Raw genomic sequence first — 25,567 nt, forward strand, 5'->3', positions numbered from 1 at the left:
GAGGGCTGGGGGTTTCTGTGCTGGCTCTCTCCTGTGCTCTCCCCTAGGCACCTCCTCTTGGCCTTTGTTAGAGGCAGAAGCTGAGCTAGAGGGAGCTCTGGGCTGAGGCACTGCAGCTGCGCTGTGTAAAGCCTCTTATCTGTTGCTGCAGTCAGTTGTAGCCATGGCATTTCCTGCCTCCTACCGAGTGCCCACAGAGCTCCCACACCTCGGCAAGCATTCTGCTCTGTAAAGCACCAAACCTTCCCTCTGCTGTGTGCATCTGCTTCCACACAGTCCGCTTCCTCCGTGGCTTTGCTTCGCTGAGGATCTGTCAGGCAATATCACATGTAAATGAAACAGAGCTTTGGAGAGCAGGGAAGTGAAGCACATCAAAATCTCCTCTAGCCTCACTGGGGATAGCCCCGTGCTGAACCTGGGCAGGTGGCTTTCTTTTTGCATTGATTTGCTTTCCATTTGCTCATCCCCTTTTACTACTTGCTGGGGTGTTTGCAGTGTGAGCTGCAGTCACTTTGGATTTAAGAGCTACCACATCCTTTGGATTTGGGCAATGTCTTAGGAGCTCCTGTGACTCCACTGAAATCAGTGTTGCTGATTCACTGACATCAGTGACTGTCCTTCTGCAAACCCCATCACCCCTCACGGCCTGCGCTGACCAGGAAGAGCTGGCCCCATGGATGGGTGGTGGGGGCCAGCTTGCTGCTTCCTCGGGGATCTCTTTGCCCAGAGTTTGTTTCCTTCCAGGAGTGGAACCCGCATTACTTTGTCCTGACCAGCAGCAAGATCTATTACTCTGGGGAGACAACCAGTGACCAAGGAAATGAGGATGAGGAAGAGCAAAAGGAGGTGAGGGCTCCCTTGTGTGACAGTGAGTCATTCACATAGAGAAAGGACCCCACTTGCAGCACTGTGTGCAGTTCTGGTGTCCTCAGCATAAGGACATGGAGCTGTTGGAGCAAGTCCAGAGGAGGCCGCAAGCATGATCAGGGGCTGGAGCAGCTCCCATATGGAGACAGGCTGAGAACACTGGGGCTGTTCAGCCTGGAGAAGATAAGCTGCGTGGAGACCTCAGAGCAGCTTCCAGTGTCTGAAGGGGCCTACACGAATGTTGGAGAAGGACTCTTCATGATGGACTGTAGTGATAGGGCCAGGGGTGATGGGTTCAAACTGAAACAGGGGAAGTTCAGGTTAGATATAAGGCAGAAGCTCTTCCCTGTGAGGCTGCTGAGGCGCTGGCACAGGGTGCCCAGAGAAGCTGTGGCTGCCCCATCCCTGGCAGTGTTCAAGGCCAGGTTGGACATAGGGGCTTGGAGCAAGCTGCTCTAGTGGAAGGTGTCCCTGCCTGGGGCAGGGGTTGGAACTGGATGAGCTTTGAGGTCCCTTCCAACCCAAACCAGGCTGAATTTACGATTTCTTGACTTGCCTGCCCAAGAGGCTGAGCACTGCCGGCTGCCCACAGAGGGAGACAGATCCTGTAGTGGGAAGGGTGGGAGCTGCTGCAGAGGAGCTCCCTGCTCCTGGTGGGAAGACCCCTATGCACTGTGGCACTGGAGCCTGCCCTCAGAGTGCTGGGTTCCCTGCAGGTGAGCAACAGCACGGAACTTCACTCCACGGAGAAGTGGTTCCACGGGAAGCTGGGAGCAGGCCGGGATGGGCGGCACATTGCAGAGCGGCTGCTGACCGAGTACTGCATCGAGACCGGTGCTCCCGACGGCTCCTTCCTTGTCAGGGAGAGCGAGACCTTCGTTGGGGACTACACCCTGTCCTTCTGGTGAGGCCACGGTGATGCTCCCTGTGCTGCTGGCGTGGGTTCATCCGCTCACTGTGCAGCGGTGCACTCCTGTTCCCCAGTGCTCCCCTTTTTCTGTGCCCCAGCATCCTGTCAGCTCATCATCCCGGTGCAGAAGGGTCAAGTCCTTTGGGACTCTTCCATGTCAGCTCTCTGGCGGGGCAGGAACGCTGTGTCCAGGCTGGGGCTGTGCCTGAGGCTGGTGCAGGATCTCCACAGAGGACCCTGGTTCTCCCTTTCGCACAGGCGCAACGGGAAGGTGCAGCACTGCCGCATCCACTCGCGGCAGGATGCCGGCAGCCCCAAATTCTTCCTGACGGACAACCTGGTGTTCGACAGCCTCTACGACCTCATCACCCACTACCAGGAGGTGCCGCTGAGGTGCAATGAGTTTGAGATGAGGCTGACGGAGCCTGTGCCACAGACCAATGCCCATGAGAGCAAAGAGTGAGTGTGGGTCTGGGGTGGGTCATGTCCACTGGGCACCCAGGACCTGTTGGGACACACTCCCACATCAGCCATTCCTTCCTTGCTGGGGCCCTATGGTCCCCACTTGCTCCCTGTGGAGCTCTCTGTGTCACAGCAGCCACGCTGACCAGCTCTGTTGTTCGTGGAGCTGATTGACTGTGGTGGAAACTCAGTGCAAAGCAAGGAGGTACTGGGCTTGGTTAGGATGCCCTCACCCATGCATCACCAAAGGGCTCTGCCCCAGAGAGAAGACAGCTCTGTTCAGTGTCATGTATATGATGATCTCTCTGTCCTCCTTTTGAGGATTCAAGCAGACTTCTAGGGCTGGAGGGGAAACCCCATGGTACATCAGAGGTGTGGGGTGAGCTGGAGGTGTGGGGACCTGTGCACAGTGACGTGTCTCTCCTGAAAGGTGGTACCACGCCAACCTCACGCGGGCCCAAGCCGAGCACATGCTGATGCGGGTGCCGCGGGATGGAGCCTTCCTGGTGCGCAAGAGGAGCGAGCCCAGCTCCTACGCCATCTCCTTCAGGTGTGTCTATGGTGATGGGTGCAGGTCGTGGGGTCCTGATGTGTCTGTGGTGGTGGGTGTTGGAGCTGGATCTGGGATGCTGCAGTGTGAGAGCAGGATAGCGGCTGTGATCCTGGCATGAACCTTCCCAGAACTCTTCTCACTCCTGTTGGCCCTTGATAAGACCCACAGCCCCTGAGAGCCTGCAGGACCCTGCTCCTCCTACTGTCCCGTGCTGAGGGATGGCTGTGCTCCTTCAGCTCGTGTGGCTTTACCTTGGCAGAGACCTTCTCCTGCCAGGTGCCAAGTGGCTTGTCTCTGCCTTTGCTCCTGCCAGGGCAGAGGGGAAGATCAAGCACTGCCGGGTGCAGCAGGAGAGCCAGACCGTGCTGCTTGGCAACTCCGAGTTTGAGAGCCTGGTGGACTTGATCAGCTACTACGAGAAGCACCCGCTGTACCGCAAGATGAAGCTGCGGTACCCCATCAACGAGGAGACGCTGGAGAAGATAGGGACAGCGGTGAGTGTAGGCGGCTGTTGGAGGAAGGATGCTGGACAGATCTGTTCCGAGCTGGTGCCCTGAAGCAGTGGTGTTTGAGCCATCTCTGTGCTTCACAGTCTGCACCTCTCAGGTCTGGAAGCACTTTCGGGCTTCAGTGAGGTTTATTGCTGTTCCTCTGACCCGGTGCCCAAGTGTGGGCTTGGGCATCTGCTTGCTGTGTGCAGCATCACCTTTGGTCTGTGCCCTCCCTGAGGCATTCTCCCTACCTGCCCCGAGGTGGGGACCTCTTCTCTTGCTGTAACTGCTGCCCTTTGCTCCCGCAGGAGCCGGACTATGGAGCCCTTTACGAGGGACGCCACCCTGGGTTCTATGTGGAAGCCAACCCCATGCCTACCTTCAAGGTAAGTTCTCAATTGCCTGCCATGGCACAGCCTGCAGGGCTACAGGGTTTAGCTCTGTTGCCCAAGAGCTGCATTGTTTTGCACCCTCATTTCTATACCATGAAGGAGAGACATGCTCTAGATTGAGGCTGCAGGTTCCCAGGCTGGGCTGCTTCTTGTCCTGAACCCTCCAAACTAAACCTATCAGTGGCTCCAGCTCAAAGGAAAGTGCCAATGTGGATCCATGCCAGACCCATGACCTCTGGTTTGGCGTAAATGGGGACCTTGATTTGTTCTGCAAGGTCATTAGTGCCTGGCAGCAGGGTTGGGCACTGCTGGCACACAGCGTGCCTCATGGTTCCCCCCAGCAAACACATCGTTGTCCATGTGTACATCCACTGCCTGGCCTCATGGGAACCCTCCTCATTGCAGTGTGCAGTCAAAGCCCTGTTCGACTACAAGGCACAGCGGGAGGATGAGCTCACCTTCACCAAAAATGCCATCATCCAGAATGTGGAGAAGCAGGAAGGAGGCTGGTGAGTGTGTCCTGAGCCTCCCTTGTCCCTTAGGACACACTCAAACCTTGGTGCCGTGCAGAGGTGTGTCTCCTCCAGGGGTGGCTCAATCGGGGGATTGCTGACAAGCTGCACAGCTCCAGAGCCTCACGAACCCTAAAAGATGATGGACGAGCTGCTTGTCCCCTGTCACCCCAGTCAGAATGCTCTGGGACCCCATGCGGGTGCTGAGGCTGCCCCATCCCTCTCTTCCAGGTGGAGGGGAGATTATGGTGGCAAGAAGCAGCTGTGGTTCCCCTCCAACTACGTGGAGGAAATCACCGGTCCCAGCAGCCTGGAGCCAGAGCGGGAGGTGAGCTCGTGCGGAGCAGGGAGGGATGGTGGAAGGAGCGGTGTGCGTGCATCCCAGCACTGTGCCCAGCACCAACCTGCCTCTGCTTCCTTCCCAGCAGCAGCTGGATGAGAACAGCCCCCTGGGAGACCTGCTGGGGGGTGTCCTGGATGTGCCCTCCTGCCAGATTGGTGAGTGCCAGTGATGGTCATGATCCTGTCCTGTGATGGATGCAGGACTTCAGTCTCCAACTGCCTCCAGGTACCCCTGTGCCTGCTGGAAGTGCACTGTCTATAGTGTGTGGTGGTCGTGTAGGGACTGCTTCACTGCTGCTCCGGGCACAGGAGGTGCTTTGGGCTTTGGGGCTCAGGCACTTCTTTGCAGCCCCAGTACAGCTGAAGAGCATCCGAGACCTGCCAAAGAGCCTTGAACCTGTGGGGCAGCTGCCCCACAGCAAGGGAGCTCAGACCAATGCTGTAGGCTTCTCCTTTTTCCATAAGGGTTGGTCCTCCCTTGCATATGTGTGGTCCATCTCCCTGCCAGGGGCTCGGGGTGCTGGGTCTGGTCTGCAGCTCTTGGCTGCGCTTTGGCTCCCTGAACCCTTTTGGTCCAGGTGGCTGTTTCCAACAGAGCACTTCAGGGCAGAGTGAAGCTGATGTAGGTATGGGAGGAAGAGGGCATTACAAAGGCTTCTCAGCACCCTCAGGGTACACTCTGCATCCTCACCTATCCTGGGCTTCATCTGCTGCCTCCAGCAACCAGAAATGGAAGCTTCTCTTAGCTGAGAAGTCGTGGATTAGCTATGAGAGCCCCTCGTGCTCTCCCTTCCTCCCTCTGTGGTGTGAAGGACATGGCTCAGCATCTGCAGTGACGTTGCCCTCTGCTCCCTGCCCACAGCCATCCGCCCCGAGGGCAAGAACAACCGCCTCTTCGTCTTCTCCATCAGCATGTCCTCAGTGTCCCGCGTGTCCCTGGATGTGGCAGCAGATACGCATGAGGACCTGCTGGACTGGGTGAAGAAGATCCGGGAGGCAGCGCAGACGGCTGATGCACGGGTGAGCAAGAGCCCTGCACAGGGGGCATCTCCTTCCCAGCCCTGGGCTTCCCATGAGGAGCAGGGGATGGTTGGTGGGACGGCAGCATGTGATGATGGACAGAACAGTTACAAAGGCCAGAATAACCTTAGACAGTAGAGGAAGGAGTGGAGGCCACACATGGTGGGTTGAGAGGTTCAGGCTGGCAAGTGTAGAGTCTTGCATCTGGGGAAGAACAACCCCATGTACCAGTACAGGCTGGGGACTGACCTGCTGGAAAGTAGTGAAGGGGAAAGGGACCTGGGGGTCCTGGTGGATAGGAGGATGACCATGAGCCAGCAATGTGCCCTTGTGGCCAAGAAGGCAAATGACATCCTAGGGTGCATTAGAAAGGGCGTGATTCTGTGATCTCTGGAAGATTGGTCCATTGGGAGGGTGTTGGAGACTTGGGAGGTTGGGATCTCCATCCATGGAGGGTGGCAAGGCTCCACTGCCCTACATTGGTGCCACTGCCAGTCCTTCTCCAGGGGGAGGGTGGGACCCTTCAAGGGTGTTTTTGTGGTGTCCCCCCAGGAGACCCATGGTTCCCAGAGCATGGGTAGAAGCAGCCAGTGCTGCCATTGACTGCAACTGGTGAGCTGGGATACCCAATGCCACTGCGCGCCCTGGCCCTAAACACCTCCCTCTCTTGGCAGCTCTCTGAAGGGAAGATGATGGAGAGGAGGAAGAAGATTGCCCTGGAGCTTTCAGAGCTGGTGGTCTACTGCCGGCCTGTGCCCTTTGATGAAGAGAGTGAGCATCTGCTGGCCTGGTGCCACTGCAGGCAGTCACCGAGGTGTTACAGACCCACAGTGTGGTGTCCAGAGCAAGCTGGAGCCAGTTTGCACTGGAGCTCTAGAAATGTCCTTCTCCAGAGGGTGGAAGTTTCGATTGCCATCCCTCTGTTTCGGGGGTCTGTCACCATCCAGAGCAGCTGCTGAGGCTGAGGCTGGAAAGCATTGTGCCCCATCACTGAGGGTGGCTTTGAAGCCTCAACCACTACATTGGGCACCTGGCAAACACCCTGCGGGGCAGAGCAGGGTCTGCACAGCCCAATGGTGCTGAGCCATGGGGGGAGAGGATGGTATTAGGGAGGGGCCTGGGATGGTTGAAGTGTTTGGAAAGGGAACATGCTCCTGGCTGACCCTGTGCTGTCTCCTCGCAGAGATTGGCACCGAGAGGGCCTGTTACCGGGATATGTCCTCCTTCCCCGAGACCAAGGCGGAGAAGTACGTCAACAAGATCAAGGGCAAGAAGTTCCTGCAGTACAACCGCCTGCAGCTCTCCCGCATCTACCCCAAGGGCCAGCGCCTCGACTCCTCCAACTATGACCCGCTGCCCATGTGGATCTGCGGCAGCCAGCTCGTGGCCCTCAACTTCCAGACCCCAGGTGAGGGCAGCGGGATGGGGAGCTGGGCACCAGGTACCTGCCTGCGCCCTGCCCTGCTCCTGCCCAGACGAGGGCCCAGGAGGGGCTCTGCAGGAGCCAAGCTCAGTGGTCACGTCCATGGTTACCACAGGGCAGATGTGCTCCAGAGGGCTGGATGGACCAGGAGCTGTGCTGAGCCAGGAGGCTGTGGTGCCACAAGGACAGGAGGAAGTGGAGAGGGAGCAGGGAGTCCCCTGAGGTCCCTGGGGACAGACAGGGTTCAGTACGGCCCCAGCTTCCACTCCTGCTCATGGTGCCCTATCCAGCCTTCCCCTGGCCCTTGCCAGCCCCTGTTGGGAGCTCACCAGCCCACCAGAGAGCTACGTGCTTCTTTTCCTGCTGGCTTTGTCATTCCATTGGGGACTTCAAGCATCCTGCAGGGTGGTTTGGTGAACACAGGAGCCAGCACAAAGAAAGCTGAAAGGAGAGGGAGGGAAAAGAGGTGACCCATGGAGCAGCGGGTGGTTGGGCAGGTTGTGCAGGAGGAAGTAACCCCTTGGCCCCAGCATGTGCCCAGGCTGCAATGGGACTTTGATGCACCAGGTGCTGCCAGGGGATAGGCTGTGACCCCTTCAAAGGGCTTGTGCAAAGCACCAGTCCTCCTGGTGATGTGGCTGGTGACACAAGCATGGGGTCTCTTCCCTCCATCCCCTGCCTGTGTATTCCAGACAAGCCCATGCAGATGAACCAGGCCTTGTTCATGTCCAGTGGCCAGTGTGGGTACGTTTTGCAGCCGACCAACATGCGGGATGACATCTTCGACCCCTTTGACAAGAGCACGCTGCGAGGCGTTGAGCCACTCTCCATCTCCATTGAGGTCAGTTCCTTCTCCCGGTGTGGATCCAGGGGTTGTACCGAGCTGGGGCTGATCTGACCATGTTCCTGGTTGCTGGCCTCTGCAGCTGCTCCTCACCCAGCCACTGAGCCCCAGGCTTGGGGAGCTCCCACTGCAGGGGAGGATCCATGGGTGCTGCTCCCGGGTCCCGGGAGAGGAGCAGCAGGAGCATCCCCCAGTGTTCCCATGGGATCCCTCCCGCCAGGGCCTGGGGCCGCCAGGTGGCATCCACGAGCTGAGGAGGAGACATCCCGGTTCCCAGCACTTGGAATACGACAGCTCCCATCGGGATAACAGAGCTGAGCCCGTGGTCCCTCCTTGTAGTGCGGTTGCTGCGGGCTCCATCTTCCCTTATCCCTTTGGTCATGGTCTCTCTTGGGAAGATGCTCATGATCACAGTGCATTTCTCAACCCGTTTCTGTGTTGCTGGTGATGATAAGAGGAAGGGGCCGCTGTTTCGGTACCGGAGGATGGGCTGTGGGTGCTTGTTGCATCTTTTCCTTCCTGGATGGTGGGACTGGGACTGGCCTGTCCCTGTGTCAGCTCACAGCACAGCAGAGGCTCCGCAGGGTAGGGGACCACTTGCCAGCAGAGCTCCTGGAGGGATGCGGAGGCTGCAGCTGCACCATGGCTTTCATGTTTGCACCAGTGGTTGTCCCTGTACCAGTGCAGGTGTCCTCAGTGGTCCCAGAGCCGAGCTGTGGGTCACCAGTCTCCTTTGCAAGCCCTGTCAGCTCAGGCAGCTCCTGGGGAGGAGGCACATCCTGGTTTTACCTGCTCACACATTTCTGACCACACACAAAGTGCAGCTCTGAGGCCACCTCTGTTCTGGAGTGATCCCACTAAAGAGAGCCACAGCCCTTCCCAATGAGGACACCCCATTGTGTCGCACCTGCACCACTGACCCTGTACCCACTGTCTCCCTAAAAATTCCTGGCACCATTTCCCTGCACCATCTGCTTTCCAAACTACTGCATCTGAGGATGCAGCCGCAACCACCTGGTGCCGAGTCAGAGCGACGCAGCCCATCACTGTCTCCTTTAAGAGAAGGCCTCAGCCTTTGTCCCCTGGCAAGACTGTCCCCACCGCAGCCAGCTCAGGGATGGAGGAGCCGCCTCAAGCTCAGCGTGACTCACAGCACATGATCCAGTGTTGGCAGCACGTCCTTCCCCTGCTACAGCAGCGTGCCGGCAGCACGCCGGGCTGACAGATGGCCCCTGCAAGAGGGAGCTGGGATTCGTGTCCCTGCAAGGAAGCAGGTTGTCACTTGAGTGGAGCACAGGCTGTGCTATGAACAGGAGGCAGAGCAGCAGCAGAACAGCTCCTTTTTGTCCTCAAGCCAAGGCAGGAGGGACAAGTTTCTGCAAGGAAGGGGATGTCCAGCATGGTTCTGCAGGCTGGGATGGGATGGGATGCTGCGGTCCCAGGCTTGGCTCTGCAGGCACCAGAGAGGAACGTGGGGCACTTCACTTGCCTCTTGATGGCTTATAGATTGAAGTGGTGCTTGGTGGCACCAAGGCAGCCTCCAGGGTGACAGCATAGCCGCTTCCAGGGGTGGGAGCTGTTTTTCTCCAAGGCAGTTGGGCTGGGCTGGGCTGGCTTGCAGCATCTCTTCCCTCTCCAATTTGCAGAGCCAGGGTGATTTAGTTGGAAGGATGGATGGTGCAGGATGCAAACACGTAGTTTTCCCTTTGCTCCCATCTCTTACCAAGTGTCTTCTGGTCTCTGCCCAGGTCCTGGGGGCCCGGCACCTTCCCAAAAATGGGAGGGGAATCGTTTGTCCCTTTGTGGAGGTGGAGGTGTCCGGTGCCGAGTACGACAACGCCAAGCAGAAAACAGAGATCGTGGGTGAGTGAAGGGCTGGGAGAGGGACCCACGGCCCCTCCTGACTGTGGTGTGAGCCTGTTGCTTGGTGCCAGCTCTGCTGGCACAGGGACATGCAGCTGGGCTGGGGTCCCACTGACTCTGGTGTCCTGTGGTAGCGGACAATGGCCTGAACCCGCTCTGGACCCCGAAGCAGTTCCACTTCCAGGTCAACAACCCCGACTTTGCCTTCCTGCGCTTCGTAGTGTATGAGGAGGACATGTTCAGCGATGAGAACTTCCTGGCTCAGGCCACCTTCCTGGTGAAAGGCTTGAAGACAGGTACAGCCCTCGGGGAGGTGGGGAGGGCTGGCCTGGTGGCCCCATGCTGGTTGCAGCCTTAGCCAGGGAGCTGCTGAGTGCTGTGGGAGGATGCTGTCAGGCTCAGTCCTTCCCATCCCCATGGCAGGTCAGAGCCCCAAGGAAGGCAGAAGCCATTTGTTAATGGCCATAGGGGCTGACTGCCACTTGAGGGGAGGTGGGTGGGAGAAAGGGGTGTTGGAGACCCCCTGAAGTTCTGTGCTGGGGACAGATGTGTCATTGCCAGTGATGCTGGGGGTGTGTCTGCTGTAGGCTTCCGAGCTGTACCCCTGAAGAACAACTACAGCGAGAACCTGGAGCTGGCGTCCCTGCTTGTTAAGATAGACATCTTCCCTAGCAAGGTAAGGCTGGGGCGTGCTGGCCCATTCCAAAGGGAACTGTAGGAGCTTATGTTCTGTTGGGGATCTTCAAGTATTAGCTCAAAGCGAAATGACAGCTTGCACCTCTGACCGTTCCTAGATGGGTCCTGTGCACTTTGTCTAGCAGCCTGGAGCTCAGCCATCTTCCCAGTGCCTCTCTTGGTGGGAAGTGCTTTGGACTGAGCCCTGGATTTCCAGTCCTTTGGTTCAACTCACCCACCTTAGCAAACCACAGCTCAAGGAAGGCCTTGATTGACCTCCTCAGTGCAAGGGACCACTTGATTAGAAGAAAAAGGCCAGGTTGGACACAGGGGCTTGGAGCAAGCTGCTCTAGTGGAACGTGTCCCTGCCCATGGCAGGGGTTGGAACTCGATGAGCTTTAATGTCTCTTCCAACCCAAACCATTCCATAACCCCATGATTCTATGCAGGAGAAAGTGATGGTGCTGCAGGGCTCAGCAGGGCTCTCGGATGCAGTGCTGAGCTGCCAGGGCTGCTCTGGAGCAAAGCACGGAGCACTGGTGGGATGGCAAGCTCTGGACTTGCCCCCTGCAGTGAGTTGGTGTGTTTCAGGCAGGATCCTGCCTGGGCTGTGACTGACTTGCCTGGAGACCCCTTCAGCAGAAGGAGAAGGGCAGATGTGCTCAGTCCCTGCTGCACTCCAGGGAGCTTGCAGCTCAGGACCATGAGCACAGCTGGCCCGGGGCTGTTGGTGTTGGCATAAAGTCACGGGTCCTTCAGAGAGGGATGTTTTTCATTGCTAGATATTAAAGCCATTGTAACCCCTGAGACCCCATGAGCCCAGCAGCACTGCTCTGACGAGCAGACGCACACTTTGAGCTCTCAAGCCCTTTACTCCTGCTTTTGTCTTCTCGATCCAAGCAGGAGAATGGTGAGATAAACCTCTTCAGTGGGGCAGCCCTGCGGGACCGCGCCGGGGATGCTGCCACTCAGCTGCTGCTGGGCAGAGGCAGAGAGGGCTCCTTCGAGGCACGGTACCAGCAGCCCTTTGAGGAGTTCCGCGTGTCTCCGGAGCAGCTGGCTGATCACTTTGAGAGCCGGGAGCGCAGGTAGGGCAGTGCCCAGCATGACTCATCCCACCCCACTGTGATCTCCTTGGTGGAGGCAGATAAATGCAGCCTCCTCCCAGTAACCCAGAGCAGAGCTGCAGCCTTTTTGCTGCATGGAAACCCTACATTCCACCATGGAAGTTGTGCCAGTCCTTTGGGGAGCTGCTGCTTTGGGGTCCATAGGGATAGGGTGGGACAAGGAGCTGGTGGCACTTTGTGCCAGCCTGGGGATGTGCTGAGCCACCCATGGGGCACAGCTTTGGCCACCAGAACATAGCCCTGGATCATGCCATGGGCAGCCTGAGCCGTGTCCTTTCTCTGTGACTCCAGCAGGGCGCTGCGGAGGACCCGGATCAACGGGGACAACCGGCTGTAGCCCATCGCGGTGGTGGGAGCACCTCCAGTGCCGGTGGATCTCCCGGCACACTGTGAACTGGTTTCTATGGAAACGGCACTGCTATGGCCTACTTTCAGGCAGCTTCTCCAGTTTCTCTGCTGAAGTGTTCGAGTGGAGAACTAAAAAAAACATATATTGGGAAAAAACCCCAAACCAACCCCAAATCCCTCCTGTCACCCCCCACGCCCTTAACGAAGCACATGGGTGCGCACCGCCCACCAGCTGCCAAGGGGAGAGACACAACTGTCTGATGGCAAAGAACAAGACCTGAACTCCCCCAGCCAGCCCCTGCCGCTGCTGCTCTGCCTGGATTCCCAGTGATCCCACTCCTATGCAGCTCTCGGGGCCCTTTGGCACTCATCCTTTGCTGTGCCATTCCCAGCACACTGAGCACGGGGGGACATGAGCGACCAAGGAAGCACCTATCTCTGTCCTGGTGGCATTGCATCTACCTACCTGTATAGCCACTGCCAATGGGCCAGTAGTGAAACTCACATTTACAAGGCCTCTCTAGCTTTGAATGACAATAAAAGTGTCAGTATTATGTGTGTGGTGTTTGGTGCATGGCCCCACTGCAGCGCTGGCTGGGTGTGCAGCTAAGCCGGGGGGCTGCACTGCTCCATCCTTCCTCCTGGCTTTAGGGAGACTGTAGCTACTGGCGGGGGAAATATGCAGGAGCAGCTCTAGGTTTAATGTGGTTATGTGCTACAGCTGACCCTGCTTTGCTGAATGGGAATGGGGACAAGCAGCTACTCCAGGCTGCAGAAGGATGACTAGGACAGAGGTATTCAGGCTCTGGCATGTAGCTGGGTCACCCACTGCTGGCCTCACCCTGTGGGTAAGTTGTGCTTTTAAACCAAAAGGAAGGTTGTGATGGAGCACTCCCCACTTGGGGCACGGCTCAGCCATCCCCATGCCTGAGGCAGCTCCTGCTGTTGGCACCAGGGGATCACCATGGGCATCCCCGAAGTGAGCGCAATCACCAGTCGAGTCACGGTCGTCTTTTCCGCTCTTTATTTAGGAACAACCAAAAATGTCTGGTTTCATTTCAACAAACTGTACAAGCAAGCTCTTCCCCTCGCCCACCCTCACATCCACATATACAAAAGGAAGGGAAACTTGCCGTTCACTTCTCAGAAGTGGCATTGTTGCTACAGGGAGTTCTTGCCCTCAGAATAAGAGCAGGTAAAGTTCCATAGCAAGTACAAGCTACCCTAGCCCTAGTAATAGCTACAGCCCACAATCACAGGCAGCTTCACTTTTTGTTTTTCCTCTTTAAAACCTTTACCAAAAGTAAAAAACTAGTTCCTGTCTCACACAATTGCCAAGGTGACCATCTAAAACTGTGGTCTTAAGAAAAACAATAATAACCCCACTGGAACCCCCCACACCTCCCCGGTACAAAGAACCAGCAGAGCCCTTGCTCTGCTCCCTAGCTGCACGGCCACCCTTATGAAAGGTCCCGTTGCAGCTACAATTACATTTTCCTTTGGATAAATCCAAGCAAAAATTCCAGGTCATTCAGCACCAGCATGATTTCTAAATAACAATAATTAAAAATAAAAAACAAAACAAAAAAAAAGAGACCCCATTCGGCTGACTTTGTGGTCTGCTGAGAAACAAAGTGATCAACACGCTGTTCCCAAAGGCTCTCTTTTAGTGCAATGTTAGTATGTGCAAGGGGAATCACAGCCACGTACCCATAACACCACCACGAGCCAGATGGGGCAGAGAGAAAGTGCAATTTTAGCAAGAAGTCTTCTATGCCATGGATTCCTAGCCCAATCTTCACTACCACCAGTAAGCAAGACTCCCAACACCACCCTCCATCAGTACAGGGGAAAAGTGGCTTGAATTGTGCCATCACAATATGGCCAATGTCAGCCAACAGAGCACTCCTCACTGGAACAGGCAGGAACAAGGAAACAAAACCACAACACAAAATCATGGCTTCGCTACAGAGCTCCCTTGCCCTGCTTAAAGTTGTGTGATGCCAACCCAGCATTCCTGGCAGGGACCAGTGCCAGGAAAATATACAGCAGAAGGTAAACTTGCCAAGAAAAAAGGTACAGCTTGCAAGTGTCTCATCCCTACACCTCCATTTGTAGCGCTGCCTCATCTTACCCTGCTGCTTTGTGATCAACTGAGGAATTACAAGAGAGGTTCCTGCTGTGAGCTGAAGCACACCAGGTCACCGACTGATTGGAAAACAGCAAAGCCAAAATTATCTGAGCAACAGGAGAAAGAAGTTTACAAGCATTTCAAATGCTATCAACTTGACAGGAAGGTACAGCATCACGTTAACTTGGTAACTGGTGCCTAAGTGCTGAAAACAATATTTCTCTTCTGATTCCCAGTGATCCAGCTCCACACATCACCTTCCCATCAGATTGCCTCTGTACTGTCTCTAAGAGAGGGGCTTCAGGGAAGTCAGAATACAACACTTCTACCTGTGACCAAAACCTGTTATTTTTTCTAAACCCCAAAATATCGTAAATGGAAACCCAGCCTTCTCCATCCTCCTCTTCCTTCGGAACAGAGAGGGGACACCTAGCAAACACTAACCAAGCAGCTCCAGCTTCTGCCCAGCATTGCCCATTCAGCTTAAGGCTCCGTGACTCTCATCAGAGCTACCAGCAGCAGCTGCTTCTGCCGGTGGCTTCTGGTGGTGACCAGAAAAGGGACATGCAGCCACACCAGTACCTACAGCTGGAGCTTTATGGGTCACGCATGGAAGCAGCCTTTGTGCTACAGGCCCAATGTTCCTCGGACAAGTGGGAAGAGGAGCCTGTAAATTATGGGTTGTTTGGTGTTCTGCTAAAGAAAGTACGAAAAAAGTGATTTCCAGGATGGTGAAAAACAAGGTACCCAATGAACCAGGCACATCTAGAATCCCACAGCAGGGTCTGCTAACGTGAGCAAATACAGCAGCTGTTGTTTCCATCAGGAGAACCAGCAGCTCTTTACATGAGTGGGGCAGGAATGGCATAGATCAGGGGTCAGGTCATTAAGCAATTCGATTGTGCCCTTAATCTAAGCAGCCTCAGACACAAGTAACAAGATTCACATAGATTAAAAATGATGGTTACTCCTGTTGCTGCCACACACGGAGGATGGAGCTAAAGAATTTCATTTCCCTCTCTTACTCATGCTGGCTACACGATCTCTATCGTACACCCCTCCTTTCAAATCAAGAGTCATCTTGGATTAGATGATGATAAATATTCACACACTGTGTAGAATCCTAGTGATGCTTCCTCTTACCACCAGAAGAGCTGCTGCTGGGGCTCTCAAGCCACCTCTCATTTCTTCCTTTCAGTTTCAGACACAAACATGTTTCTAATGTCCTGCACCAAAATCTGAGCCTGGTTTTGGCGATGACACCTGCTTCTCCTCAGCTTCAGGCAGGGAACAGGGCCACAGAGCTAAGCCCTCAGGTTCTGATTTCACGCAGGTTTCAAGTCAACTCAGCAAATGCAGATAAGGAGGAATGCAGAGGTTAGAAAGGGAACTCAGCTGCTTTCTGATTTTCCTGTCTCTAAACCTCCCCCTCCCCTTGCGCTGGGCCCTGCCAGCCCTGCTGCAGCCGAGGGGAGTCTGCATGGAACCACTTTTTACAATTCCTCCAACCCAAAAGAAAGAAAACTCCTGCTGTGCTTGTATGAATGCGTGGAGACAAAGCCCAAAACCCTCAACTGCTTCCAGCCCTCTAGGCTGGTTTTGCTGTGTACACCGGGAAACTCTCCCTCCAGCTCACAAGACTTCTCTTTTCAATTTGTCTGGAAAACTGGCCAAATACAATCCAAGTGCAAAACCTTTCAGCTAAGTGCATGGAAAAATGGTTTGAAGGGATCAGTTCATACCATAGTCCTTAAGCATTTCTGTAGATGGAGCGGGGATCACTCTTCCAATTAGCCATAGGCCTTTAAGTGTACACCCAAAATCCCACAGAAAATCACCTTGAATGGGCAAACTACACTTCCAACATATTTATATAGCGAGTAGTTAGTAAAAGTGTACATTTTTAATGTACATTTTAATGCAATAAAGAATCAATGGCGTATCTGAACTGTATATATGTGTACTTAAATAAACCTGCATGTATATAGACATTAGAGAGTAAATTGACCTACCTGTATTTGTTCTCTGAAGGTAGCACCATACACACATACTCTCAGGACACACAACTCCCAGATATTCTGCCTCTGGCTCCAGGAGCACCCCGATTCTCCTGCCACCACTGACATTTTGGGGTGTGCACGGTTGCACCCATGAGGGTGAAGCCCTTGGGACTCTGGCTGCCCTTGCTCTCCCAGAGGATGCTGCCCACCTGCAGCCAACAGAGGCTGAGGTGGGACTGCTGCTGGTTCTGCCTCCAACCACAGCATGACAGCAGCATTGGTTCTGGAGAGGTGCAGGGAGCATGGTGTCACTGCAGGGTGCTCCGGGTCCACCCCAGCCCTGCTCACAGTGACTGCTAAGGGATGGTGGCAGTGTGGGTACCTGCATCCAGTGTATTGCCCCAGCTCTTGTTAGGGTGCAGGGCAATTCCATCCACAGCAGATGCTCACGCCTGGCCACAGGGGTGACACTGTGTGCAGGGAAGATATGTGAGCTCAGGTGCAGGCACCTACCATGGAAGCACATACCACTGGGCCAGAGGAAGACCTGTCTCTTACAAGGCACTGAACAGATAGAACCTCTCCTAGCAGTTGAACAAGGCAGCTCTTAAAGAGGGGACAGGGAAAAGACTGGAAAAGCAAAGCAATTAAAGGTAGAAATCAGACACCAGTGTTGGAAGGAGCTCTGAAAGAGCTTTTTTTGGGTTTAAATCAGAGGTTTTGTAAATCTCTGGATCCAATCCTTTGGGGCTTGCTACCCACCCTTCTAATAAATATCATTTACCACCAACAATAAAGTCTCCCACATGAAAAAGCTTTCACTAACTAAAAACCTTCTACTGAAAAAGTTTGGCTGAGTTAGCTTGACAAAAATAAGGAGTTCTGACTCCTCTCCATAAATACATCAGCGGACAGACACCAAAACCTATTTAAGTTAAAGGACAATGTTGGCTCCAAAACAAACCAGGAATGAACCAGCCACGAATTAATTCAAACTAGAAATTTAAATAAAGATTCTAACCACTCAAAGACAGTGAATTTCTGGAATAGCCTTTCCAAGAGCAAAAGTGAAGGCAAGACATGGAACCAATTTTCAGCTGGGATTTGATTAGTTTGTGACAGAATGGTCTGACACAGCATTTGGCTGGAATATTCAGCTCAAGAGTTTCCCTTCTAGATCTTGTTTTCTGTTAGAAAAGAATATTGAGAAGATCTTCAAGGAGCTGCATCACACAGCAACCACCCAAGACAAGATGGGCACATTAAAACTGTGCAGGTAGAGGGGAGCAGAAGGCTTAAGTGGGCAACTTCCTTCACTGTTTCACCAGAACTATTACAGAAGGAATGGGGGAAACAAAAGGGGAGAGGGAAGCCTGAAGCAAACACTTGAAGTTCCCAGCACTGCTGCAGGAGGATCTATCATGTAGGGCTGCAAGAGGGAAGCTTCCTGATTGCAGCAGAGCTGCTGCTGATCCCTTGGAGACAACAATCCTTGAACCTCTCACAGCAACGTTGCATATTCTCTGCGTTTGCTCTCTGAAGAACAGCTTGTTCTCTCTGAACAATGAAAAGATTCCAGGTCAGGATGGAAAAATTATGATGTGCTAGTTCTCAGTGATTAAAGGGAGACTTGGAGATTGAACAGCCTGCTACAGGCAGTCTCCAGGAGCACAGAGGAAAGTATTCTAGCTGGCAAGGGAGAAATGACACCAAACTCCATCTCCTAGGATGCCTCTGTCTGGGAACCTGGTACTTACAGGAGAGTATGCAATGCTAAATCTAACCTCAGCCATAGGGATGAAAATCTCACTCAGCTCCCACTGAGCTTTAATGCACAACTGGAAGTTTTCTTTTTAGATCCCTTTCCTAACACACACACACACACACCTGTGTGTCCACAAAGTGCTTCATTGCCAGGGCTTAAGGACCAGAAAGGGTGGAGAGGATATATGCAGCCATGCCAACCTTTAGAGAACAAACACCTTAACAGACAGATGAAAAAACCCAAGAAAAAAGAAAGAAATACTGTGCCATGATAGTCCATATCTAAGCAATGACCTTGTTTACACAACGTCTGAGATTTGTTATGCTTGTATAGGCAGCTGTAGGCATCGGATTATGAGTATGAAAACTGAAGACTGTCCACTGGAAAGCAACAAGAACATCATCCTATTTCCTGGGTGCAGGCCGAGCCCCCGCCAGCTCTCAGCCATCTCCTGGCCTGGGCCACAAGAGCTCTGCACCAAGTTTTTGCACGCATGCTCTCCCGTGTGCTGTGCTCAAAGGTCTCGTTTATGGCAGTGCTTTACCACCACGTCCTGCTCCTGAGGTCTGCATCAGCCTGGCCCATGGGTTTCTTCAAGACCAAACGTTTCTTCTCAAGGGTAAATGCGGATCCTCCAGGGCTGGTGGTTTGAGTTCAGTCTGTCTCTGAAACAGAACAGAGGGGTCAGAGATGCTGCAAGATGCAGAGGAGCCTGCTGAGAGGCAGGATGGGATGCAAGAGTGCCTCGGGATGAGCAAAACTGGGAGCCTTGATGGAGTCAGCTGCAGAGAAAGGCTACCCCCATTCAGAGGGGGCAGAAAACCCAAAATCCTCATGGGAGCAGGGCAGGGCTGAGGGATGCAGCCTGCAGCAGTCTGAAGCAGTGCACCCTTGCTGAGCACCTCCTGCTTCTGTGCCACAGGGGGTGGTGGGGACCACCTCACACTGGATGGCAGAAAACCATGCTGAGGGGTGCTAGCAGGGGCATTTCCCTGCCATGGGCACAAAAACTGACCCAAGCCAGTCCCGCTGTAAAGCACATGGGGCAACACACATCCAGGCCTCTCAGGTGCAAGAAGGGCAGGGCCCCATTCAAACCCACGCTCCATCTCCTCCAAATGAGACGGAGGAGGGAAGTAATGAATTTGAGTTGATTTTTGTAATGATTATCATTGTTTTTTAAGGCCTGCAGCCATGGCAGAGGTGTGTGGGAAGCTCCAAAGCAAGGCAGTGGGGCTGGAGGAGATCCCAGCTGCCCAGCAGGACAGCAAGGGGCTGCGTGCATGGAGCAGGCGAGAGGCTGCAGAGCCCGCAGCGGGACAGGGCGAGTGCTCAGCCATCCCCATATGGTGGGAACCCTGCCAGGGAGGAAACAGCCCCCAGCTGCAGTCTGCAGAGCCCATGTAGGGCCTGGAATCCACCCCTTCTCACACACACACACACATGCTTTCAGAAGTGAGTCCTGGAGGAGGGGCAGGGCCAGCAGCAGTACACACCAGCCTCCATCTCCTCTCCCTCCTCGCAGCCTCCATCTCCACCACTGAGCGATGCCCCGCAGCAAACAAGGATGCTCACATCTGGAGAGCTGGCAGCGGGAAAGGGAAGGGAGGAGGCTCTTGTGGTGCAGGCAGGGGTCACAGCTGCTGCCTGAGGCCAAGCGGAGGGTGGCAATGGACACAGCAGCCAGGCCCCTGCCTTCCCAAATACCAATCTCCTCCATAAATAAACCCAAGAGCCACCTCCCTCCAGGGCAGGTAGAGACCAGACACTCCTGCTGGTTTTACTTTTGCTTATAATAAAGCAGGAATTGGCTTCTGTGTGGAGTGAGCATGCAGCAGCCAAGGCAGGCAGCAGCACTTGGGGCATCTCACTGGACGCTCCTCATACTCCTTCCCTCACCCCCTCTTTCCCAGAGGGAATTCCTCCCCGTTTCCCCAGTTAAACCCCGAGCAACGGACACTAAACCCTGCCCTAAAGCCTCAGTTCCCCAATGGAGAACACCCAGAGCCCCATCTGCACCCACCCAATCTCTCACCGAGCCGCGCAGCGGGCGGTGGGCCCGGGGCATCGGGGCTCCCAGCGCTGCCTTCATGGCCGCCTGGCTCCCAGCACTCGCTGCTCTCGGGCACCTCGGGGCCAGCGTCGCTCGGTGCTTTCCGGCCGCCCTTGCCAGCCACGGGCTCCTCAGTGCCGGCCGCTCTGCCCTCCTCCTCCACCTTCACCGTGAACCACAGCCGGAGCTGCTGCGCGCCGAGCTGGGTGCGCTCGGCCAGGCCGGGCACGTCCTCCTCCCGCAGCGCCTTGTGCTGCTCATAGTACTCCTGCAGCACATCACGGGCGGCGGGGCTGAGCTCCGCCATGCCCGGCGGGAACACCCCGCGCCTGTAGTTCTCGTACCACTTGAGCTGCCCGTTCTTGTAGCCGTAGCGGCTGTCCCCGAACCAGCGAATGACCTCTGCGCGCGGCAGGCCCGTCTGCGACACGATGGCGTCGTACTCCTGGTTGGTGGGCCGCTGGGTCTGCACGAACATCTGCTTCAGGAGGTGCCGCTGCTGCGCCGTCTTCTTGAAGTTGAGTTTGGGTTTGGGAGGGCTGGGTGCCCGGCTGCCCCCAACATCCCCCTTCTCGGTGCTGCCGGCCCCCACTAGCTCGGCTTTGCCGTTGGACTCGGTCACCCGCAGGTTCTTCAGGTTGATTTTGATGGGACTCACTTTCCGCTCCACTGAGCTGCTGCCGGAGGCATCAATGGAGCCATTCTCCCCCGCAGCCTGCAGCTCATCCGAGGAGTCTTCCCCTTCCCCGCCACCATTTTCCGCCGCCTCCTCCTCCTGCTGAGCCACCTCCTCCACCTTCTTGTTATCCTCCGCCACCTTCTTCTTCCTCCTCTCCGAGAACCAGCTGTCGATCTCCCTTCGCGTCATCTTTGTTTCCCCCCGGAGCCGGTTCACCTCCTCCTCGGCAGGAAGCGGGTTCTGGGCAAAGCTGCTCTCCAGGGCCTTCAGCTGCTCTGGTGCCCGCTCCTTGTACTTGGTGGGTGTGAAGTCGGGCGCCTGGTGCCAGGCCTGCCGCCGCGGCGGGTGCTGAGGGGCAGCCCCGGGGCCCAGCTCGGCTCCCCTGGGCACATCGAAGGGCGCCTCGGGCAGGGCATCGAGCGCGCTGTCCCCGGGGCAGCCGGCGCGGCCACCCCTTACGTTCCTGTAGTGGTACCTCCTGTCGCTGAACCACTTCCGAATCTCCTTGGTGGAGAGCCCCGTGAGCTTCGCCAGCCGCTCCACTTCAGCCTGCCCCGGGAACTGGTTCCGGCAGAAGCTGCCCTTGAGGGCCGAGAGCTGCTCATGGGACTTCTTGTTTTTGAACATGTTTGGGTCCAGGAAGCTCTGCGAGGAGATGGCCGGGCAGGCAGTGAGCAGCGACTGTGCGCTGTTGACCACCTTCACCCCCGACGCGCTGCTGGAGCTCACGGTGCTGTGCTGCGCCGCCGGCTGCGGCTTGGGCACAGAGCTCACCGCCAGCGTGAAGGAGGAGCTGGTGCCCTTCAAGCCATTTGCCATGATGGGCTGTGTGACCAGCAGGCCCCCCGTCCCCTCCGGCTGCCCCACGACATGGCCAGGGAGAGTCGCCTGAATGAGATGGGGGACGCTGCCGGGGTTCGCAACCAGCGGCGTGTTCAGAACAGTGATGGTGGGTTGTGGCACGGACTGAATAACGGTGTTGAACATCTTCTTCCTGGCATCTTCGATCTCCTCCGGGGACCAGCTGATGCCCTGCTTCAAGCGCTGGGCAGTGAACCAGATCTTCAGCTGCTCTTCCGGGTACTTGGTCACCACAGTCAGGTAGCAGAGCTCGGCTTTGGTGGGGTAGGGGAACTTGTGGAAAGAGTTTTTCAGGAAGCTGTTGGAGTCCATGGCGGCATTGTATGTTGGAATGCTGCTCAGGGGAATCATCACCTTGGGAAGGGACTTGGACGTAGGCAGCTGCTGATGCAATGGAGGCTGCTGCTGCAGGGACACAAGTTGTGCAACACCCGCCTGCAGAACAGGCACGTTTCCTATGATGGAGCCATTCACTACATGAGATGATTTTGCTGAGCTTGCAGCAGGCTGGCTGACCGGCACGGACCCGTTGGGGAATGCATGTTCCCCATCTTTCACCTCTGCCTCGCTGCCCAACTGACTCGACACGTTCTCCTTCAAGGTGTGGATTTTTTTGGCCTCGGGTTTACCTTTCATTATTTTCATGATGGGGGTTTTGGTAATGATAATTTCTGCCGGGCCATCCACCCCTTCCTCAGGGACGTCTTTTGGAACCTCATGGCTGCTGGTGGCCTCACCGAGACTTTGCTCCACGGTTGTCCTGTTGTCCTGCTTAGCCACCCTCCACACAAAGCTCATTTCGCAAGCATGAGACTCCATGTTGTGGTGGGAGAGCCCCTCATGGCTGTTTGCGAGGAAGTTGCATGCAATACAGGCGAATGCAGGGTCTTTGCTGAAGTCTGAGTGCTCAGAGTCCAAGTGCCCAAAGAAGTGCTGAACGTCTTGAGATCCAAAGTCACAAGACTTGCAGATGTAAGTGTCACTATCAGCAATGCCACGGTGCCCGTTAGACAGAGCTCCGTTATTAGTGCTGCTGGCACCAGCATCACCAGCTGCTGGCCCTTCCGCAGGAGCATCCTGTTGCGTTCCTTCCCGATCATCTTCTACAGCATCCAGTTCAGTCTCCTGAAGCACCAGTGTTTTCACTGGTATCATGCAGGGAGTTGTGGATTTTCTTTTGCTAGCCATCACTACAGTCGATCCAGATGATCAGTTTCCTTTCATGCACATGAAATTCAGATTGAAAAAGTGCTACTGCAAGTGCTCTGTGGTCTAGATTTCAGCAAACTCATGATGTCCCAAGGAGCTGATGCCAGATGTTGACAAACGTTCATATTTGCCACTGAACCTGAGGACAAGGAGAGGAAGGAGGGGTTAGTTCCTTGCCATTAGACAAAGCACAACTGTCCTGGTATTTAACTGTTTCACTCCATAAATCATTTTCAGCCTTTTTTGATAGGAAAATTTAACTTGACCTTGGATTTACTGTATTTTCACACATGCAACCTGTGAATTAGCTCTTTAGAAACCAACACACAAACACATCTCTTCTACAGCCTGCACCAAATTCCCCTCCTGAGGAGGAAACCCATTACCATCTCCCCACACCCTGCCCGGCCCAGACTCATCCCCGGTGTTCCCTGGGGCACAATGGTGCCAGACAGGCTCACCCTGGGAATGCTGCCTGCTTTCCACCAGGAAAACCTGGTGAAAACTCAACACATTCCCTGCAGAACATCTCAATTTCTTCACAATTGTCCTTTTCCAACCATCCCACCAGCAAGCTTCTCCCCAGCTCAAAGCACCGTGCCCACACCATGAGCCTCTGCCTGCAGAGACACCAGGAGCCATGCTGCAGGGAGCCAGGGCCATCTACTTCTGCTCTCCCCACTAAGCAAAGCCTGAAGAGCATTTGGGGGCTTCCCTGCCCATCCCCTGCCCACTTCACCACTGTTTTAAGGGCAGCTGCTGAGTCTTCACCTGGAGCTGCAAGAGGAATGGCCCCAGCACTGCAGGGCAGCATCACACACGTGTTCCAGCCTCCCCTCCCACCACCTCTGCAGCTCCTGGCATTCACACAGCTCAGTGCACTGGGGGTACCTCCTAAGAATGTGCCATTTCTCTGTGACACAAGCCCATTCTGCTGGGCTGGGGGTGACCAGAGACCTCACATTAGAAAAACAGAGGAAAAGAAGGAGGTAGACAGGAATAATTCTTTTCCTGAAGCTAGCACAGTTCCCAAACTGCTCCAGCCTTCGGAAGGCCAGGCCTGGCTGGGGCATTAGCCACAACTTTACCTGTGGCCTGATGAAGCTTCGCCATGTGCACAGAGAGTGCTCCGTGCCCCAGGTCACAATACAAGGGCAGTGAAGCTGGAGTCACTGCTCTGGTGACGGAGCAGGCAGCAACATCTCTGCCTTAACCCCTCTGTCAATGCCAACCTCCTGTGCACCAACTCTGATCTCTCTTTTGAACACAGGGGTAAAATAGTAATTTCCCAAGTTGCAGTGTCACTTGGAAGCAGATGGACACAGTGATTCATATTACAAAGCCTCTGTGCCAGACTTTCCTGGGATTTACAGTAACAGCAATGGGGCTTCATAAAAGCACTAATAAAAACTTGAACTTACAAAAACCCCCAAGGCCAACTCCCCTCCTCCCAGCTGACTCAGAGGTAACTCCTATCAGTTACAGCACTTGTGCACCAGCAGCTTTCTCATCTCAGATATCCTGAGCTGATCTCATACTCCCAGAAATGTAGATGGAGCAAATGACTTGGTGCTTATGCAAGACCTCCTCTGCTTATCTGTGCCCCTAGCTTTAACAACAGAGGAATGTAAGGTCCTGATGCAAAAACATCCCATGCAGGAAGTACAATTGGACCTCCCTAATTTCATTAGAATTTGGTTTTTAATTGTTCTGGAAGCTGACATCACTTTTTCCAGCGGGCAGAGCCTGGATGGTCAACTCCGGCCTCAGCAGCTCTCAGGCACCATTTAAAAGACTGATGGGAAAACGTGCACTTCCCGTTAATCCCAGTGCTGTGAATAGTGTTAGTCATCCCTGAACTTGGCACCAGAGCAGCCTGTTTGCTATGCTACAGTGTCAGGAAAGGCTACAAATTACAACTTTAATATAAAATGGTAAGTTAAAAAGGTATTAAAGCTGGGAGCTGGATTTAGTGTGAATCTCAAGACCTGCTTTATGCCACCTTTCCATGATTAGTCTTTCCCTCTGCAGAGAGCCAGAAAGTTATTCATTAGCATTAACGAGTCAAATAGTTGGATGGCTCTGAATGGGCTTTGATATTCAGAGGGGACCAGCATCCATTTGACACCAGTCCCAGGCTCCTCATTTTTGATGCTAAGTTAAATATTACACAATCTAGCAGGGTACAATGACCTTTCCAACTTGAGTCAATTAGGGAAAAAACCAGTAAGACCAGCCTGAAGGCTACGAAATCCAGCCTGAAAGGCTGAAAGGAATTTCATGTCAGGGAAGCAACGGTAAAAGGGAATTCGCATTGAATTTGATTATGCAGCTCTAACACTGGGCTCTCTGCAAGCTTTTTTGTTTCCAGCAAGCTCCTGATAGAGATCCAGCTCCAGAGCCTCCATTCCTGAGAAAGCTCGAGTCCCAGACGGATCTTACTGAGGGTTTTTGGAGTCGCCTGATATCACAAAGATGATTTTTATCTGTCAACAGAGTGAATTTGATACAGAGCAGACACACACACAGACCCCCATTGTGCCACATGGAGAGAGTGCCTCTCCAGGACATGCCAGCACCATTATTGTGGGTAAATGTGAAGGGCCTGACCCACCTCCAGAGAACCTAAAAGCTGCATTTCATTTACCAGCACATTTGCATCAAGCTCTGAGCTCTCTCCAACATCTTGCCTTAAAAATGCAATCAAAGCTGCCCCAGCTCTCCTGCTGGGGCTCCAGTATTAATGCCACCTGAGAGCACAGATTGCAGATTTAGCTGGAAGTGAATCACAGTGCCAATTTAGTGGGGAAAAGAAGGAGAATTAATCAAGTATACTGCTTGTCCATTTCATTTCCATGGAACAGTTGCATAACCACATGTTTGGAGCATGTTTTATTCTCTGCTTACCTTCTGGAATGCACTAATACTTTAATACACCACTAATATATAACAGAATGGATCGTTCACTGATTCCTCCAGCATTAAAGTGAGGCTGGTTTAATGGACACAGTAAATTAATAGTGGAAAAATAAATCCATTA

The 25,567-nt window shown here is 54.4% G+C and overlaps 2 protein-coding genes across 9 annotated transcripts in view; one reads left to right on the top strand and one right to left on the bottom strand.

Moving 5' to 3' along the window:
* The window catches only part of PLCG1 (phospholipase C gamma 1), a 41,745-nt gene extending 29,362 nt beyond the window's left edge, over nt 1–12,383 (top strand). Inside the window, exons 15-32 of one of the 8 annotated variants that reach the window (XM_034066871.1) lie at nt 745–846; nt 1,584–1,771; nt 2,036–2,236; nt 2,670–2,789; nt 3,106–3,286; nt 3,592–3,669; nt 4,081–4,184; nt 4,419–4,515; nt 4,613–4,685; nt 5,392–5,549; nt 6,224–6,320; nt 6,733–6,957; nt 7,665–7,813; nt 9,565–9,679; nt 9,814–9,975; nt 10,267–10,355; nt 11,255–11,442; nt 11,773–12,383. In XM_034066871.1, the coding sequence (XP_033922762.1) occupies nt 745–846; nt 1,584–1,771; nt 2,036–2,236; nt 2,670–2,789; nt 3,106–3,286; nt 3,592–3,669; nt 4,081–4,184; nt 4,419–4,515; nt 4,613–4,685; nt 5,392–5,549; nt 6,224–6,320; nt 6,733–6,957; nt 7,665–7,813; nt 9,565–9,679; nt 9,814–9,975; nt 10,267–10,355; nt 11,255–11,442; nt 11,773–11,818 (2,373 nt within the window). In that variant the 3' untranslated portion in view covers nt 11,819–12,383. The remainder of the gene's footprint in view (nt 1–744; nt 847–1,583; nt 1,772–2,035; nt 2,237–2,669; nt 2,790–3,105; nt 3,287–3,591; nt 3,670–4,080; nt 4,185–4,418; nt 4,516–4,612; nt 4,686–5,391; nt 5,550–6,223; nt 6,321–6,732; nt 6,958–7,664; nt 7,814–9,564; nt 9,680–9,813; nt 9,976–10,266; nt 10,356–11,254; nt 11,443–11,772) is intronic. The other 7 variants (XM_034066874.1, XM_034066877.1, XM_034066876.1 and 4 more) reach the window with 7 other exon arrangements.
* Nucleotides 12,384–12,835: 452 nt separating this feature from the next.
* The window catches only part of ZHX3 (zinc fingers and homeoboxes 3), a 30,176-nt gene continuing 17,444 nt past the window's right edge, over nt 12,836–25,567 (bottom strand). Inside the window, exons 2-3 of the mRNA XM_034066804.1 lie at nt 19,761–22,666; nt 12,836–18,390 (exon numbers count right to left, since the gene is read on the bottom strand). Coding sequence (XP_033922695.1) covers nt 18,380–18,390; nt 19,761–22,506 — 2,757 coding nt within the window. The 5' untranslated portion in view covers nt 22,507–22,666 and the 3' untranslated portion in view covers nt 12,836–18,379. The remainder of the gene's footprint in view (nt 18,391–19,760; nt 22,667–25,567) is intronic.

The sequence above is a fragment of the Melopsittacus undulatus genome, chromosome 10 (assembly GCF_012275295.1).
Source record: "Melopsittacus undulatus isolate bMelUnd1 chromosome 10, bMelUnd1.mat.Z, whole genome shotgun sequence".
NCBI lineage: Eukaryota > Metazoa > Chordata > Aves > Psittaciformes > Psittaculidae > Melopsittacus > Melopsittacus undulatus.